The 19,237-nt window shown below is 37.6% G+C and overlaps 1 protein-coding gene across 1 annotated transcript in view; it reads right to left on the bottom strand.

The window, feature by feature from the left end:
• Positions 1 to 19,237, bottom strand: part of urb1 (URB1 ribosome biogenesis homolog) — a 99,365-nt gene that overhangs the window by 58,518 nt on the left and 21,610 nt on the right. The window contains exons 12-20 of the mRNA XM_073045092.1: positions 18,568 to 18,712; positions 16,409 to 16,531; positions 14,582 to 14,694; positions 10,873 to 10,992; positions 7,294 to 7,410; positions 5,388 to 5,526; positions 4,142 to 4,312; positions 2,987 to 3,186; positions 1,452 to 1,676 (exon numbers count right to left, since the gene is read on the bottom strand). Coding sequence (XP_072901193.1) covers positions 1,452 to 1,676; positions 2,987 to 3,186; positions 4,142 to 4,312; positions 5,388 to 5,526; positions 7,294 to 7,410; positions 10,873 to 10,992; positions 14,582 to 14,694; positions 16,409 to 16,531; positions 18,568 to 18,712 — 1,353 coding nt within the window. The remainder of the gene's footprint in view (positions 1 to 1,451; positions 1,677 to 2,986; positions 3,187 to 4,141; positions 4,313 to 5,387; positions 5,527 to 7,293; positions 7,411 to 10,872; positions 10,993 to 14,581; positions 14,695 to 16,408; positions 16,532 to 18,567; positions 18,713 to 19,237) is intronic.

Below are 19,237 nucleotides of genomic sequence, written 5' to 3' on the forward strand. Positions count from 1 at the left end.
TGGTGTCGTCACAGAGCAATGTGTGGTTAAGTGCCTTGCTCGAGGACACAACACACTGCCTTAGCTGAGGCTCGAACTAGCGACCTTCAGATCACTAGACTAACGCCTTAACCACTTGGCCATGCCAAGTGCTAATTCCACTTTATGAAAGTAAATTAGCACAAAATATAAAACAAATAGTAAAATTTTAAATTATATATAAAGCAGAAAAGGGGGATAAAGTAAACACAAGTCCCTCAAAAGGTGATAAGGGGGAACTAATATTGGGTAATATGAAAATGGCTGAGGCCTTGAACAACCATTTTGTGTTGGGTTTCATGGTGGAGGACGCCTCTTACATGCCAAAGACAGATGTTATGGATGGTGAGGACATCAAGCCAATTGCTGTCACTAAAGATGTAGTAATTAGCAAACTAGTAGACAAGTTCCCTGTTCCTGCTGTGATGGATCCTAGGGTACTGAAAGAAATAGCAGAAATTAAAGTGGATGTGTCTGAGATATTTACCAAATTCTCTGGGTCATGGGCAGGTCCTGGCATATTGGAAAACAGTGAATGTTAGAATATTGTTTCAAAACAGATGTAGGCAGAAGATAGGTAACTATAGGCCGGTTAGCTTAACAGTTGTGGTTGGGAAAGTGCTTGAAGTTAAGGAAAAAATAGCAAAACATCTGGATAAAAGTGGCTCCATCAGGCAGACACAGAATGAAGAGTGATTTCTGTTCAGTAACCTTGCTGGAGTTCTTTGAGAATATAATGCACACTGTGGATAAATGAGACCAGGTCGATGTTGAGTACTTGGATTTCTAGGTGTTCGATAAGGTGCCGTATAAAAGACTTATCCATAATATAAGGATGTATAGAGTTGGGGAAAATGTATTGGCATGGACAGAGAAGACAGAGGGTTGGGGTAAATATTTGTTTCTCCAGTTGGTTGGAGAGCCAGCTGGTTGGTACTACACCTATAACTGATCACAATATATATTAACAATTTGGAAGAGGAGCTGATTGTACTGCATCTAAGATTGCTGATGACATTAAATTGATTAGAAAAGCAGATTGTGCAGAGGAAATAAGAGCCTTAAGATAGCTTAAGTGCATGGGCAAGGGTCTGTAGATGGAGTAGAACATTTGTAAATGCATGGTTATCATATTATTATTTAAACTGTAAAAGATTGAAGCATGCTGTTGTGCTTCAACTGCACAGAAATTTATAAAATTTTCTCTTAAGTAAATAGATCTTAATAAAACTTTTTGCTTAAATTCCGGATTTCAAATAGTAATCTGACAATAGATCTATTTAATAATTCTCATAATTTACTTTAAACTACAATAATATGGTGTGTAACATCTTGGTGAAATGTTATCTATTGTAACAAGTGACCACCAACTATTATTTAATTATAGATGTTTTATAGTTATCAGGTACTAATAAGTAAACAATTATACTTACTTTGTTAAAGTTTGCCACAGACATTCGGATGTACAGCATCACTTGCTTCACAGCCAGAACCAGCTCATACAGGTGCAATTGTGTGACTGCCTGCTTCAAACGACCTTTAACATCATCACTGAGGAGGATGCTGACCCCCATTTCATATGCTCTCATCAGGAGTCTGCAGAATGAAGTCTCCTTGAATGGAAGAGAATGTGTTCTTTCTGTACCAAATTGTTCAAACTGTGGACAAGTTTCAGAAAAAAAGATGTTTTACAATTTGTTATACTCAATTTGCCTAATGCAATGGCAATGTTTTAATTTAACATCTGGGAAATTCACCTTTATTGATGAGAAAGCTCAAATTAGTTTTGGCTAGCTCTGTGCAATAGCAAAATCATACTTGCTATGGATGGTAGTTCTCAACAGAAGTGCTAGTGTTCAGCCATTCAGAATGAAAGGAGACATGGACTTGTGTTTACTCGTGCGTGCAAATTTCATTTACTAATAGACCTAATGTTAAAAGGCCTTTGCTTGCTCACTGCTTGAAATAATTTCAACGGGGTTTTGTATGACTCAAATCCAGGAGGTAAAGGGGAGGGTTAGTAAGGTTATGTTTAATTTTGAAACATAAAACTAAATAAATATAAATATGCTTTATGTATTCTGTATTAATGTTATTATTCATTTTTCAAACTTTTATTCTGTATTTTCTTAATACTTAAATTCAACCTGATAGATTTTAATGCCAGAGACATTGCCTTGTGAACTGACATATACGAAGTTTTGCTCCCTGGTTTGCCATGTTAAATCCTCAATATTGATCACCACACTGGATCACCTAGGGCCCTTCACTTCCAATGGATTCCAAGGTACAGAATGCCAGTGAGAAAGGTTCCTGCATTGGATCTAGATAAATGTGGTTTTGCAGGAAATGTAGTCAGTGATTCTGGACAAGTCCAAATAATGCAGTCGAATATGAAAATTTCGAGCTAGTCTCAAGTTTGAAATAATTTTGTGCAGCTGGATTGGTCCATTTTGGAATTTATACATTTTGATCGAAACAAATCATCTGAATTTTTACTCTATTATCAGTTTAGTGGTATTTTTGTAACGGTAAGTCATAGAATGTTTGGAAAAAAGCATTAAGATGTCCAGTATTATGAAAACTACTTCTTATATGCTTGAGTTTCTAAAAGTAGATTTTTGGTTTCTGGAAACTGAAAAATAATAAAACTCAAAGGATGCTTAATGAATTTGTTGCCTTGAGCAATATACATTGAGCAAATTTCCCTATTTCACATTTCAGAGATCAGGTAAGGGCACTACAATTGTGTTGGAGATGATACAACTAAATAGCAAATAAAAAGTTGTTCACTGAAACTTTGTTGTGTAGTACAAATAAATATAATCTATATAAATGCACACATTAGACATTGTTCTATAGGCCTCCAAAAGAAGGAGAAATTTAAAACTATAGAGCACATAATGGTGAAAACATTGTCAATCTATGCTGTAAGAGTGAAACTATAGCTGGAAATTTAATTTCTTACCAGTGTCTCCTTGGTTTGCTGTGGGATCCAAAGATTATAATAAGAATAAAATTGCAAAATATTTTTGACTAAATTTTGATTTTCAGTGAACGAATTCAGTTCTTTGTCATACATCCATAATACTAGACACAAAGCCAAGGGATCTTGTTGCACATGTAGAACATCGGTAAGAGTAGCAATAAGGTACTGTAAAACAGCATCTGAAACAGCACAAAATAATCCAGAAGTTACCAAATGAAGCATATTATCCTTAGTTGCAATTAAGTGAGATTCAAGTTAAACCAATTCTCCAAGAGGACCACAACCTTGCCGTGGTTTGGAGGCTTGTGTGCCTTGATGACCTGTAGAGCTGATGGCTGGAGTCAGGGCTTTATTCTTTGGCACTTGGTAGGGTCACCCATGCCAAACTGTCAAAGGGCTAGAAGCCAGACTAATAGCGGTCCACTGGTACTCCAGGTTTGGGGGTTCAGTTCAGGGCTAACAACTTTACTGGTGAAACTGTTGAAACAGCAATAAAGAATTCCTCTACATCTGAATGGCCAAAGACAGACAGAAATGGAGGACCTTCACTGCAGCCCTAAACGCCAGTGGCGCAATGAGCAATAAGTAAGCAAGCAAGATAAACCAACAAGTTCAGATTAGCATAAATCTAAAACTGAAGTATACATATGTACTCTGTTATTAAGATTTCTTGGCTGCCTTCATTTGTGGAAGAATCAGATTATCTGGTGAAATCAGCTTCAACAACATTTGTTGAATGTTTGGCAACACAGTACAAATCAAGTGGGACGAACACAGAACTTATCGGTTTTTCAGAAGATGTTGACAATTGCATATGAACGGACCAATGCAGTAACAACTGTTCTAAATAAAATGTGGATTGAAGAGAAGAAGACAGAACATAAAAGAGGAAGACAAAATTGTGACAATAGTCAGCTTTCACATGATAGACCGATTCCAACTTTCCTAGATATCAGAATTGAGGTTTCTGCATTAAGTGGTTTGATTAATATATCCTGTTTAAAGTGAAATGCAGAATTTTGATAAAAACATCAAGATTGAAGTGATAGTGTTACGAATAATGAAGTTACTCTTCATAATCACCTCTAATGTTCAGAGGCAAAAAGTTATTTGAAAGATTATTTAGAAAGTCACCTGCTCCATTACTGTTTCCCAAGACCATTTTGTTCCTGGCTTCCAAAGCAGCTGTGACCACTGCACTGAAAGGAAATGTTTGTGTAATCACATCCTCACTTAAAGTAAACCCATCCTCATCATTCAGACCTTCACTAGTGTCCATAATAATGTCCACCATATCCAGCACATCTGAAAAAAAGTAGAGAATCATTATATGCAAAGTGAAAATAATTAGTTAAAATAAATTAATTCCTGGTTTACATAGTTTCATATGGAGTTTGTGCATTAACCAAATAATGTTTTAGTTCACATATTAATTGTTCCATTGAGACTACTTCAGTTGGTGTAGGTTCTGTTAGTGTGCTTGAAGTTTGCTCCAGTGTAAAATTTGGACTACATGGAAAATTGACAGACCATAGTCAATCTGAGTCTATTCCAAGACAATTAAAACACTTATATTTGTTACCCAACTCAATTTACATCTAATACCTGTAGTTGAGTTGCATTTGGCCTAAATGGAACTCAAGGTCATCACGTTTTATTGCAATTGACCTTTTCATCTCCCAAAATTGGAGGAGAGTCACAAAATACAAGAAGTGTCTTGCGTTTTGGAAAGCCAATGGGTTTTCTGTGCAATTCCAGGATAATTGTACTCCAATTGCTGCTAAATACGGGCCTATAGTAGAGGATTGATCCTTTTCACAGGATTACCATGAAAAGCCCCTGAAAACTGTGGTAGAAAAATGTCAAACCATCAAAAAAAGGAGTCACTGTCTTCTGCAATCAGAGTTAAAGCTCATTGCTGGGATCAGAGCAAAAGCTCTAATTTAGGCATCCTGCATTTGCCCTTTGAGTACGATGCTGAAGTATGTTTCACTAACAAGGATGACTATCAATTTTAATGTGTATAAACAGTTAACTACAACAACCAGGATTGTTTGCTATAACGTACCATAAAGACTTGTAATAGACAAGAAAAATTCTGCAAACATGCTTGAAATTTCCATTATATTAAGTTGTTAGCCACAAATGGTTTGAATGTGTTTTAAATTTCTCAATATATGGTTCTAGAGTGCAGCATAAAATGAAAAATGAGAACAACTTACTGCAGGGTACCTCTCAATCACATACTTTTGTCTTACTGAGACTGACAATATTATTTGGAACATTTAATTGGGAAGCGAAACAGTTTTTTACTTTTTCATTTGCTGACCATATTTGTAAACTGATCGCAGAAGAATTCAGAGTTTATTTCCCTGCTCACCATCAATATTTGAAATGGGCAAACTAACAGCATCCAAGTCCTGCCCATCGAGGTGTGCTTGCAGTGTAATTGCTTCCTGTATTGCTTCTGAAATCTGGTCAGTATAAGGATGTGGGTTTTGTATTAACTTTAACAAAACCTACAAAGAAAAGAACAGATTGAAAGCTGTAGAGTTACGCAATCATGATAGATACTGTAAATTTTAAATCAAAGACTGAAAATTGTTTATTTTCAACTTAAGACTCCTGGGGCTCAAAATGGAGCTACCTTCACCACAAGGACTGTAGGTATTGAATGTGGTGGCGGAACTTCCCAATGGCAATTAGGAATGAATAAATGCTAGCCCTGTAATGACAATTAAGCCGACGATTTACTGTTATAAGTGCCAGGCCAGATTGGAAAAGTTGGGTACGGGCCAAATTGAGGTGGCAGGTCTCAGGCTCGAGAATGTATCGAAGCCGCAGGGCCTGGATCCAACAGCGAGGGACAATGATTAGCTGTTCGGCCAATTTAAATGCTGGGCCAGCTTGAAAAGGTCAGGGTGTCGGGGCTGGAGGTGAGGGATGCGCTGGTGTTCAGCTCGCTGCTCTGCAAGGTTTACTTGTCTCGGAGATGAACTGAGGCTGCAACTAATGGGCTTCTGGATCGCCTGTGACTGACTTTGTGGCTGTGAACTCACATTCGTGAACTTCAGTTCTGAATATTATTTGCTTATGTTTATTATTTGAATGATTTTTTTCTGCACATTGGGTGTATGCTGGTCTTTTTTAATGGGTTCTACTGGGTTTCTTTGTCTTGTGTCTGCCTGTAAGGAGGCAAATCCCAAGGCTGTATATAGAATACATACTTGGATAATAAATACACTTTGAACTTTTGTACTTTAAATCTCATATCCCATGAATGAACAATTAAAACAAATGTCAGAGGAACTGATCAATTTGTTAGATTGAGTTGATCTAATGCTGTTAAATGTTGCTTGCCTCATGATGTTAAGCAAGGATCTGTACACTGATACTAGAAGACTATTGCATTAGCGTCCAGATCTCACAGGCATCTCTGTGCTTTGATCAGTTTCTGATCATAGCACAAGAGTATGGGTATTCCTGGGTATAAAACTAGCTGGTTGCTAGTCAAAGCAAAGCAAACAATAGCCTCTGCAACATAGATCCAACTGTGGAGATAAAATTAGTTATGGTGTCATCTCATCTAGTACAAAGCATAGTAGGGGACTAGTGACTGCAGAAAATGGTTACATATCTGTTACTTTTAACAATATTGACACTATGTAACTTTAGGACAACATTTTTTTATGGAATCAAATCAAGACTGACTTCATATAAAAAGTGAATCAGCAATGTAGGTTGTCGATTTGGGATTATGCACCCCCAGCTGCGCCCTAGCTTTCAGTTTACTCAAAGCAGGAGAGAAGCATTAACTTGTAGGAACTGGATACATCAACTTTGATTTTAGATCTGCTTTCATAACATGCTAACCAACAATTAATTTCAAATAACTTCACTAGCTGCAATCCAAATAAATTGCCACATTTATTAATGGAACAATAGTAGAGTATCTTTTTTCAATGAAAATCCATGTAATATAGGATTCCAAAGAAAAGATCATAGATAGTAGATCACTGAGTGGAATATGATCCACATAACATCATATGAGCCAATGTAGGCATAATTAATTTTTCAGAAAAACTATCCAACTATTGCAGATCTCGAGCATTAAGTTTTAAAACAAAATACCATTCAATCAAATGACCAAACATATTTTTCCCAGTAAAAGATTGTTGACTTTAACTGATTACTAAAAGGAATCGGACTAAGAGCTTACAAAAGAAATATCTTCTATTGTAAACTAAGAGTATAGGACCGGTGAACATCATTTAAATTATACTTACTCTTTCAAGAAACAGAATGACAATTTCTTGTTCTGATTGTGAAACAGAATGAAGGCCTTTCATCCACAATTCTAACTCGTTCCAAGTATATTCAAAAATTCCAGAGTCCCGTAATACCTAGGTAGGAATAAAATATTTTTCAAAGAAACATATTGAGGAAATTGTAATACAAAAGGGGGTATTGGAGTCACTGGTATTGTTGAAGTTAAATTTAACACCAGAATATTCAAATCATCTCAATAACAGTGATAAAACACAAACATGAGGAAATCTGCAGATGCCGGAAACTCAAGCAACACACACAAAATGCTGGTGGAACGCAGCAGGCCAGGCAGCATCTATAGGAAGAAGCACTGCCAACGTTTCGGGCTGAGACCCTTCGTCAGGACTAACTGAAAGAAGAGATAGTAAGAGATTTGAAAGTGGGAGAGGGAGGGGGAGATCCGAAATTATAGGAGAAGACAGGAGGGGGACAGCTGAAGCTAAGAGCTCGAAAGTGACAGAATTTTTTTTTTGGTAATTATATTTAACCAGTGGATAATATTTATTCACATTTTAATTCTCCAAACAGTCAAAAGCTGATACTTGCAATTCCAGGTAAAGTTGCAAGTTCAGCAACAAATGCATATGTCCTAAGTGTTTAAAGAAAATGAGCAATACTACATTCAACAGGTCTTCCTTTGAAAGACAAAAGGATTATCACATGTGAGAAATCTATAGTATTTTGCTATACAGTATTATAGTTTTTGTGCTCAAAACCAGATTAAGAAAGGATATTCTTTTATTTTACATCCAGTATAATTGAACACAATCTACGTACCTTTAATATTATGCTTTTACTAGTTACTGCAAACATTTTCATTTATCGTGTTCTGAAGAGACATTAAATCAATACAGTGTACCGTGCAATAATACAATTGATTATTTCTATGCAATTTCTTTGTTCAACATTTTAAAGAAGCTGAACAAGACAGCAGCATCCATTACCACCAACAGGAGGTGACAGTAGACCATAGTCTCTCAGAAATCTGTCAACACAAAGCAAGCGCTGTCAGTTGTCAGTAATGGTCCTTGCCCAGCATGTTGGCTAGGGTGCAGTTCTGTGCTCCCCATCTCAGTGCAGAGAGGCTGCAGAGCTCATCCCAGCTTGTTGAACACCAGCCCTCCCTTGCATAACTGGGCTGTGAGCAATTCCTTGCCAGTGAAGGTCAGGGGCTCACATGATGTTCCTGCATAGTAGCATGCAGCCTGGGCAGATGGCTTTCTTTAATGTAGTGAGCGTTCCAGATTTCAGACCAAGAACACTATAAATAAATCAGCCTCTGCAGGGCCATGGTGTGCAGGGTACTTGGGTATCCACACACAAAAATAGTAACAGTGATTCCATCTGTTTTTTTTTTATTACTGTTCTCAAAGGAGATCTCTATGCCAATGTCAAGTGCAAACTGTGCTAGTCTGCTGATATCTTGTTTGTGTGATTATTTGAGTTATTTTATAGAACACCATGAAGAATTTATACAGAAGTTGCTATTAATAAGGAAAAGGTATTAAAGATCTGAAGGTAGATATGTTATCTGGACCAGATGAACTACACCCCAGGGTTCTGAGAGATAGTTAAAGAAACTGTGAAGGCATTAGTGTGATCCTTCAAGAGTCACTAGATTCTGGAATGGTTCCGGAGGACTGGAAAACTACAAATGTCACTCTACACTTTAAGAAATAAGGGAACCAGAAGTAAGGAAATTAGAGTCCAGTTAGTCTGACTTCAATGGTTGGGAAGATGTTGGAGCCATTACTAAAGATGAGGTTTTGGGGTACTTGGAGGCACATGATAAAACTGACAAAAGTCAGCATGGATTCCTTAAGGGGAAATCTTGCCTGACAAGCCTGTTGGAATTCTCTATGGAAATAACAGGTAGGACAGACAAAGGAGAGTCAATGGATGTTCTTTACGTGGATTTTCAGAAGGCCTTTGACAAGATGCTTCACATGAGGCTGCTTAATAAGAACCCATGGTATTACAGGGAAGGTACTAGCATAGATAGAAGATCAGCTGATTGGCAGGAGGCAAAGAGTAGGAATAACGGAGGCCTTTTCTGGTTGGCTGCTAGTTACTACTGATGTTCCACAGGGGTCAGTGTTAGGATCGCTTCTTTTCATGTTATAAGTCAGTGATCTGGATGACAGAATTGATGGCTTTGTGACCAAGTTTGTGGACAATACAAAGATAGGTAGAAAGTGTTGAAGAAGCAGGTAATCGGCAGAAGGAATTACAGATTGGGAGAGTGAGCAAAGAAGTGGCCTTGTGTAGGATTCCCTAAAGGTTAAGTTGCATGATAAGTCTGTGGTAAGGAAAGCAAATGCAATGTTAGCATTCATTTCGAGAGGACTAGAATATAAGAGCAAGGATGTAATGCTGAGGTATTAAGGCTTTGGTCAGATCACACTTGGAGTACTGTGAGCACTTTTGGGTCCCTTATCTAAGAAAAGATATGCTGGCATTAGAGCACATCCAGAAAAGGATAACAAGAATGATTCTGGGAATGAAAGGGTTAATGTATGGCGAGTGCTTGCTGATTCTGGGCCTGTATTTGCTGGAGTTTAGAAGAATGTGCGGGTGGGTGGGGATTTTATTGAATTCAATACTGAATAGCCTGGATAGAGAGGATGTGGGGAAGATGTTTTCTATATTGGGTGAGTCTAGGATCTGAGGGCACAGCCTCAGAATAGAGGGATGTACCTTTAGAACAGGAAGTTCTTTAGTCAGATGGTAGTGAATCCGTGGAATTCATTGCCACAGATGACTTTGAGGCCAAATCATCGGGCATATTTAAAGCAAAGGTTGATAGCTTCTTGATTAGTCAGGATGCCAAAGGTTATGGGGAGAAGGCAGGAGAATGGTATCCGGAGAGTATCAGCCATGATGAAATGGCAGAGAAGACGAAATGGGCTGAATGGCCTAATTCTGTTCCGTTGTCTATGGTCTTAACAGATGTTTATAAGACTGAAATAGCTAATAGATAAGACATTTATGTCCAGGGTCTACGCCAGATTTAGAAACCAAAATTATTGTACCAAGTAGTAATGTTTGCAAATGCTCAAGCTTAATGTTCTAGTTCATTTCATTTCATAGCTTGTCACACCAGACAGTCAGCCATTCTTGTCTTGTTCTAGTTAATTCAAATTAAAAGAGAACTGCTGATGAATCTGCAAGTTATCATCCATTCAGTGTGATTCCAAAATATTGCTTTAGATCAAATCATGAACCAATTATGAATTCAAAAGTACAGTAAACGCTGGAAAAATGTGAACTAGCAGACAACACTGTTGGAATGAGTTAATGTTTCATACTGCCAAGCAGTTATGATGAATGGCTGTTTACTTAAAATACTAGCTATTTCTGTCTCTAGAGATGCTCCCTGACCAGCCAAGTGTTCCTGGGATTTTCTATTGTTTTCAGTTTCACCAATATTTTAGCTTTTGATCTTTTCATAGTTGTGGTCTGAAAACTGATATCATGCACCTAATTTTTATTTGAATTATCAGATCTAAACAACAGTTAGAACACCATTAACTCACCTTTATTATAAGCTGTTTGGTGGATGTTTTCAGATGAAAGCTCTTACAGGTCACGTACATTTTAAGCAGTAAATAAAATACTGACTTTTCTCCAGTATTTTTATCTGTGTTTGCAATATCCTACAAAGAAATAGCACAAATCAGCAACTGAACTCGACGGCTCCCCTGTAGACTGCTCAATCAGACCATAATGCACTATGTTCTGGAACTTCATAACATACATCTCAGGAGGGTTTGAATTAGTCTCATGTGGAGGGTGTGACTAATAGGGTGCTGTGGCAGATGAGAAAATTAAAGCAAATATAGAAATTAAAATAAGCAGGTCCAGTAAGTAAGACAAGCTGGGCAGGACAAGGAATAAGGAAGATCTGAGAAACTAAACTATATTTATTTTAATGTAAGAAATGTTTGCTAGTAAGAAAGATGAGCTAAGGGCATGCACAGGTATACGGGATTGTAATATAACAATAATAAACAGAAATATGGTCAAATAGGTCTGGCAGGTCAATGTTCTGGTGTGCAGATACTACGGGCATTATAGAGATGGAGATAAGGATAAGAAGTAATTTTTCTATTAGGGAGAACATCACAACAGAAGGTGGATACTTTTGGAGAGCTGTCCAGTGAGTGAACACGAGTTAAAATAAGAAGGGAGTGATTACTTTGATGGAATCATATTAAAGGCTTCCCGATGAGCAATGTGAATGAGAAATATAGTCATAGAACACTACAGTACCGAAACAGGCCCCTCAGCCTATTGAGTCCATGCCAAAACATTATTCTGCCTAGTCCCAGCAATCTGCACCCAGACCATAGCCCTCCATACTCCTCCCATTCACGTAACTATCTGTATTTCTCTTAAATGTTGAAATCAAACCCACATCCATTGCTGGCGCTGGCAGCTTGTTCCACACTCTCAGCACCCTCAGAAATAGCTCCCCCCTCATGTTCTCATTAAATAGTTCACTTTTCACCCTTAACCCATGACCTCGCATTGTAATCTCATCCAACCACACTGAAAAAAGCCTGCTTGCACTTACCCTATCTACAACCCTCATAATTTTGTATACCTCTATCAAATCTCCCCTCAATTTTCCACGTTCTAAGGAATACAGTCCTAAACTATTCAATCTTCCCTGAAAACTCAGATCCTCCTGATCTGCCAGCAACCTTGTAAATTTTCTCGGCATTCTTTCAAACTTGTTTCCATCTTTCTTGCAGGTAGGTGACCAAAACAGCATGCAATACTCCAAATTAGGCCTCACCAACGTCTTGTAAAACCTCAGCATAACATCCCATCTCCTGTGCTCAATACATTGATTTATGAAGGCCTATGTGCCAAAAGCTTTCTTTATGAACCTATCTACATGTGACACCACTTTCAACAGATTATGGACCTGAGCTCCTAGATCCCTTTGTTCTACCACACAACTCTAGTTGTAAGACCCATCCTGGTTGGTCCCACCGAAGTGTAAAACCTCGCACTCGTCTGCATTAGATTCCATCTGCCATTTCTCAGCCCATTTTTCCAGATGGTCCAGATCCCGCTGTAATCTTCGATAGTCTTCCTTGTTTTTCACTATACCCCCAATCTCAGAGTCATCTGTAAGTTTGCTGATCCAGTTTACCACAATATCATCCAGATTGTTGATAATGACAAACAACAATGGACTCAGCAACGATCCCTGCAACACTTCACTGGTTCACAGGCCACTAGACAGAGAGACAGTCATCTGATATCACTCTGGCTTCTCTCGCAAAGCTAATGGCTAATCCAATTTAATACCTCATGTTGAATGCAAAGCCACTGAACCTTCTTCACCAACCTCCCATGTGGGACCTTGTCAAAGGCTTTGCTTAAGTCTATGTAGACAACATCCACTGCCTTGCCTTCATCAACTTTCCTAGTAACTTCCTTGAAAAACTAAGATTCGCTAGACACAAACTACCATGCACAAAGCTATGTTGACTATCACTCATTAGTCCCTGTCTATCTAAATACTTATATATCTGGTCCCTTAGATTATCTTCCAACAACTTTTCCACTACTGATGCCACACTCACCAGCCTATAATTACCCAACTTATTTTTAGAACCTTTTTTAAATAGTGGGACAACATTTGCTATCCTCCAATCTTCCGGCACCTGACCCGTGGTTAAGGATGTTTGAAATATCTCTGCTGGAGCCCCTGTAATTTCTGCACTAGCCTCCCACAGGGTCCAAGGGATCACCTTGTCAGGCCTTGGGGATTTATCCACCCTAATTTGCCTCAAGACAGCAAACACCTACTCCTCTGTAATCTGTATTGCGGCCTTGACCTCACTGTTGCTTTGCCTCACTTCTATAGACTCTGTGTCTGTCTGACAAATAAACATAAAGCAAAATAGCCATTTAAGATCTTCCCCATCTCTTCCCACTTCATGCATAGGTTACCATAATGACCTTTCAATTTTGTCTCTTGCCATCTTTTTGCTCTTAATATATCTGTAGAAGCACTTAGGATTCTCATTCACCTTGTCTGCTAGAGCAACTTTATGCTTTCTTTAACACTCCTGATTTCTTTCTTAAGTGTTCTCTTGTTCATTTGTTCCTACCTGCTTATACCTGCTACGCATCTCTTGAAAACCAAGGTTCCCCAAACCTGTTGTCCTTGCCTTTTATTCTGACAGGAACAAATTCTGTGCTTTGAAAATTTCACTTACCGAGTATACCTTTGCCAGAAAACAACCTGTCCCAATCCACACTTGCCAGATCCTTTCTGATACCATTAAAGTTGTCCTTTCTTCAATTTAGAATCTCAACCCAAGGACCAGACCTACCCTTTTCCATAATTACCTTGAAACTAATGGTTTTATGATTACTAGATGCAAAGTGTTCCCCTACACAAACTGCTCTCACCTGCCCTGTCTCATTCCCTAATAGCAGATCTAGTATCACACTCTACAAAGTTGGGACCTCTATGTACTGATTAGGGATACTTTCCTGAGCATAACTGACAAACTCTTTCTCATCCAGCCCTATTACAGTATGGGAGTCCCAGTCAAGTTTTACTTAGATGTCAATGAGGACCTATTTGCTTTCTGAGATGTATGCAAAAGATTTCATGGCACTATGTGATGTAGGTAAGTAGCTAATTAAAATGATATACCGCTCAGTTTGCCTGACAGAACTCAAATCATTAAGGATTATCTAGTCATCATCACATTTTTGTTTGTGAGAGTTTGCTGTGGGCCAGTTGGCTATTGCATGCCCAATATTACAACAGTAATTAAGTTTTTAAAGAAAAGGACCAAGACAACACCTTGAAATAGTGAAACATGCTATAGAAATTCACGTCTGCCTTTACTTATTTTAATTTCTTCTACCTCAGGGAAAAGGCAAAGAAGTTTAATAAAACTAAAACATGCCCTGCTCTTCTTATAAAAAGGATATTTTTCCATCAGCATTAGGACTTCAGTTTATTGTCAAAAACAGCCTTTTTAACTATGTACTACTTATTCAATATTACCTCAAACATTGCTTTAGTTTTTGTGCTCATGTCTCCAGCATTGGGCAAGCAGTCTCATGCAAACTAATAAGGAATTAATGTGACTAGGTGATTAAATTGACTAGTCTGACCTCTACTGAAAATAAACATTAGAGCTACCTATTTAAAATGCTACACTGATTTAGAAACAAAATAAAAATCTCTCCAATACAAGACTGTACCTGAAACCTGAACCAGGCAAACTTATTGGAAGGCAGTTCCAGAGCCAGCTGCAGAATGCAATGCTGTAGGACCGGAGCAACTTCTTCTTTTACCCCCTTCTCACTCACAATACCTGGAATACAGGAGTCAAACATCCCATTAGAGGAAGAACTCAAGATTATGCTTACAGTCTAACATATGTTCTCAACTCTATCAAATAAACTTATATTTTTTCTATCATATTTATTCAGCTAAGCTTTTTATTTATATATGTTACTTGCCTATACTATTTCTCATTCTAACCAGTTCTCAACGGGAATTGGAAAGCACGACTCCAACAAAAAGATTTTTGTAATAATCACAACCTTAAGTTTTGCACGATAAAGGTAAGTAAGTTCACCGAATGAGAACTAAGAAATACAGTGAAAATAAAAAAAGGCAAATTATTTTTACAAGATATGCTCAATTATTCAGGACAAAGCAGTCCATTTGATTGCCATTCATCACCATAAGCATTCATTTCCTCAGCCATCACTGCATCGTGGCTGTACTGTGCACCAATTGCAAAACCCACTGAGGTAATTTTCCCAAAGGAATTGTGACAATACCTCCCAATTCTGCAGATTCTACTAACAAAAAGGACAAAGGTTTGGGTGCATGAGAACATCAGCACTTGTAGATTTTATAACAAATTGCACACCATCCTAACTTGGAAATATACTGATGGATCTTTGTCACTGTTGCATCTGTATCCTAACCTCCTTACCCAAAAAAAGTTCAAGAAACAGTTCATTTAGGGATGGGCGATAAATTCTGGTCTTGTAATTGATTTACAGATCTTAAAATTTAAAAAAAATCAAAAAATGAAGGTATGTAGTACAGAAGAAACCATAACTTAATGTGTTTGGAACATGGGAGGAAAGAAGAGTACCTGGAGGAAGCTCGTGCAGTCATGGGAAGAACGTACAAACTCCTTCACGAGAAGGGGTTATTGGTCCTGCTATAACAGTGCCACCCAATAAGCTTCTTTCATTTAGCCATACATACTACACTTCACCAAATTAAAAATTTAAACACCCACATCAAATTTTCAAATTCTTCATTACATATGTCAAACAAGGCTATAATTTATAAACACAAAGTACACTGCAGATGCTGTGGTCAAATCAACACGTACAAACAAGCTGGATGAACTCAGCAGGTCGGGTAGCATCCATTGAAATGAGCAGTCAATGTTTCGGGCCCAGACCCTTCATCAGGACGAAGGGTCTTGACCCAAAACGTTTACTTCTCAATTCAATGGATGATGCCCGACCTGCTGAGTTCATCCAGCTTGTTTGTAAGGCTATAATTTACACCATGTACAGAATCCACTATGTCAACTTGCCACATATTTTCTAATTTCACAATCTGGAAGCACAAGGAGACCAAGTGTATGGGGACTACACTACCAGCTGTTTCTCCAGAAGAGTGTGGAAGTGTCTCTTTGGGTGCTGGGACATAGCCTGCAATCCGTAATTAACAACCCATTAGAATTACCTTTGCAACAGCATGGCCACAATTCAAGGAAGTAACTCACCAGCATCCTTAAGAGCTATCAGAGATCAACATAAATGCTGGCCTTGCTTGTGATGGCTGTGTGCCACGATTGATAAAAATTGCTATACTTCAGCTTCACATTCAACAACCATCTACAGCTATTTTCATGCAAGAACAAACAAGTGTCCATGAATGATGAAAATGAAAGCTATTGTGAATATATCTAGCTTACCTCCATTTAATTCACTTTTTGCAAACTGGCAGCTGTTTATGAGTTACATGTTTCCAGAAAGTAACAAAATGCTTACCTTTAAGTAATTTACTGAAATCAAATGCACACTGTGAAACCACATGAGGGACCACTTTCTGGTAAAGACACATAACCTGGAGCACCATTGCCTTTACAATAGTGGTTCCAACATCATCACCAGCTAAAAAAAAGAGAACAGGAGATAAGCCTAGTTTTACTAAGATAAACTAAACTAAATTAAATGCACAACTTAACTGTTTAATACCAAAAACATTTAGAAGTCTATATTAATACAAGATCTATTTAAAATATCCGGCATTTAAAACCATAATTTAAATCTGTCAAAATTCTAATATTCCCATTTCTTTGTTGCTATCATTGTATTTTTAAAACTCTATGCAAGCACGACCCTTATTTATTTATCTTGAGATACAGTGCAGAATAGGCTCATCTGGCCTTTTGAGCATATTGTCCAGCATCTTCTGATTTAATCCTAGCCTAATTTACAATGACCAATTAACCTACCAAATGGTATGTCTTTGGATCGTGGGAATAAACCAGAGGAGACGTGGAAGAAACCCACGTGGTCACGGGAAGAACATACAACCACTTTGCGGCGGGAACGGAACCCAGGTCACTGACACTGTAAATCATTGTTGCTAAACACTAAGCTAATTGAATTGTGTTAATGTCAGTGGAACAAACAAAATGTATGAATTTTGTTAACAGAAAGGATGAAGAGAGGAGTAAATAAATAACATGGTGACTACAAAGCATCTGGAACATCCAAGGACCTCAATTATATCTTGACTTGTGGAAACTATGCAGTACACAACTGATTTAGGTTTACTATTCAGAATAAAAGACTTCGAAGCATACAAAATATTACCACATGAAGTGTAGAGGAAATACTTAAAAATAATTTTGCTTTCATTAATCTTGCTTCCTTTCTCTAACATCACCCCTGACTAACATCCGGCCAAGCACCAGTGCATCTACCATCACATGTAGGACTGAGATATGCATCTTATGCCTTGTTGGAAAGACACAATAATCATGCACTATTAATGTCTCAATGTCCATTATTTTTTAAAAATGTGATGATGCTGGTTAAAGCCGTACTGAATGTCCAGCCCAAGTTGGCTTGAGGTAATGAAGGAAAGCCTTGACTTTAATCATTCTGGTCCCTTCAGTGATCGCACCTCATAATAGAAACAATTCAAACAGCATGAACTGAGAAAGCCACCAAGTATTACACATGTTCAAGTAGGAACAGGCCATGCAAATGGAATAGGCAAGTAGGGGAAACACAAATGGCCAATAGTAGCTATAAAGGAACAAGTATTTCCTAGTTAAGACAATATCTTTTCTTGTTGTATTTCTTATTATATAATGGGCCATTGTAGGACAACTCATGATAATCACAATTACACAGACTTTCTCTAAGTATTTTTGGCACAAAGTTATTAAGAAATATAAAAATGTAATGATGTAATCAGGGCGATTGGGAGTTTGTTGAATGATGAGAAGTGTAATCAATGAGCTTTAAAGATTGACAGAGGAATTTAAAAATCACAACAATATTGTTAAGACTACATTCAACTCTCAGCCTGGGTTGCCTTGAGACAGTGAAAGAGAGCCTTAAAAGTATTTTGACCCATATGATCTAGTGCACTCACATTGTACATGATTCAAGTAGTATGACCAGAAAGAAAGCTAACATATTACACCAGCTGTGGCAGGAATAGCCAATGCAAAGGGAATATTCTCAGTGTCAAATCAGCTGTAGGAAGAGAAATACAGAGACACAGGAAAATGTTTTAAGTCAGAATATTAATGGAGAAAGGAGATTTTTGATCAAACTCAAAACACTTCCAGCATTTCAATGTCTGAAGGAATGACACTGCATTTACTTAACTGTTCATTTTCTGGGCATGTGAAATTGGGCAGCTGTCATTAACAATTCTCCTGTTGTTAAAAGGGAAGTTAACTAGTAAAGTTAATGGAGAACAAATATGCAAACAAATGGAAATGATGAAAACAAAGGAGGGATGCTACCTTTGCAAAGATTAAGGTAGGATAATGCCACAGGGTTTGTATCTTGGGGTGATTCACATGTAGTTTTTGTTTATAACAAATTCAGCTCTATTGATTTTTTTTAATTTAACCCGCACATTATACATCCTCTCCCATCCCACCCTGAGAAGAGAACAGTACCATGATCTTCTGTAACATCTGAAGTCTCCATGACTACAGTTTCTTTTTTTTTGTTGTCATTTTCCTGTCCTTGCTTTCCATCTTTATTTTCAGTTTTTAAAAGTGATTGCCAAGTAGCTACAATGCTATTCATGTCCGGCAAATGCTGTGTTAAAAAGAGAGACTACATTAAGAAAAAGTCAATGTTCTTTATGTCTATAGATGTTTCATAGAAATTTATCAGCTGATTTTTGGAAATACAAATTGATATTTCAATAAAACTCTTTATACTGTACATTAAGTAACTGTTTTACTAAATTTGATCAGTATTTCATAACTTACATGCTGAATACTTGGTTAGAATGGTTTGATTAGAACTCCCAAAGGCAGCCTTAATACTATAAGCTGATATGATTTGTAAAGCATTGTTGACAATTACAGAAGTAAACACAAAACGTTTCACCAGAACCCATTTGCATTTCTAAAACAGCAAGCATGCTTGACGATTCACTCCATTTAGTCAGTTTTATTCCTGTTATCAAACACTGTGCATTTTTTTTTTACACACTCTCCCTTCAACTTAGTTCATTTCCTATAGCTAAGGCAATGATTATTCAAGACTGTGGTTATCAATCAATGCCAGTCCTCAAATGACAACCACCAGCCCCCACGATCCAGCCAAAAGCAGATT

Source organism: Hemitrygon akajei, chromosome 5 (genome assembly GCF_048418815.1).
Source record: "Hemitrygon akajei chromosome 5, sHemAka1.3, whole genome shotgun sequence".
NCBI classification, from domain to species: Eukaryota; Metazoa; Chordata; class Chondrichthyes; order Myliobatiformes; family Dasyatidae; genus Hemitrygon; species Hemitrygon akajei.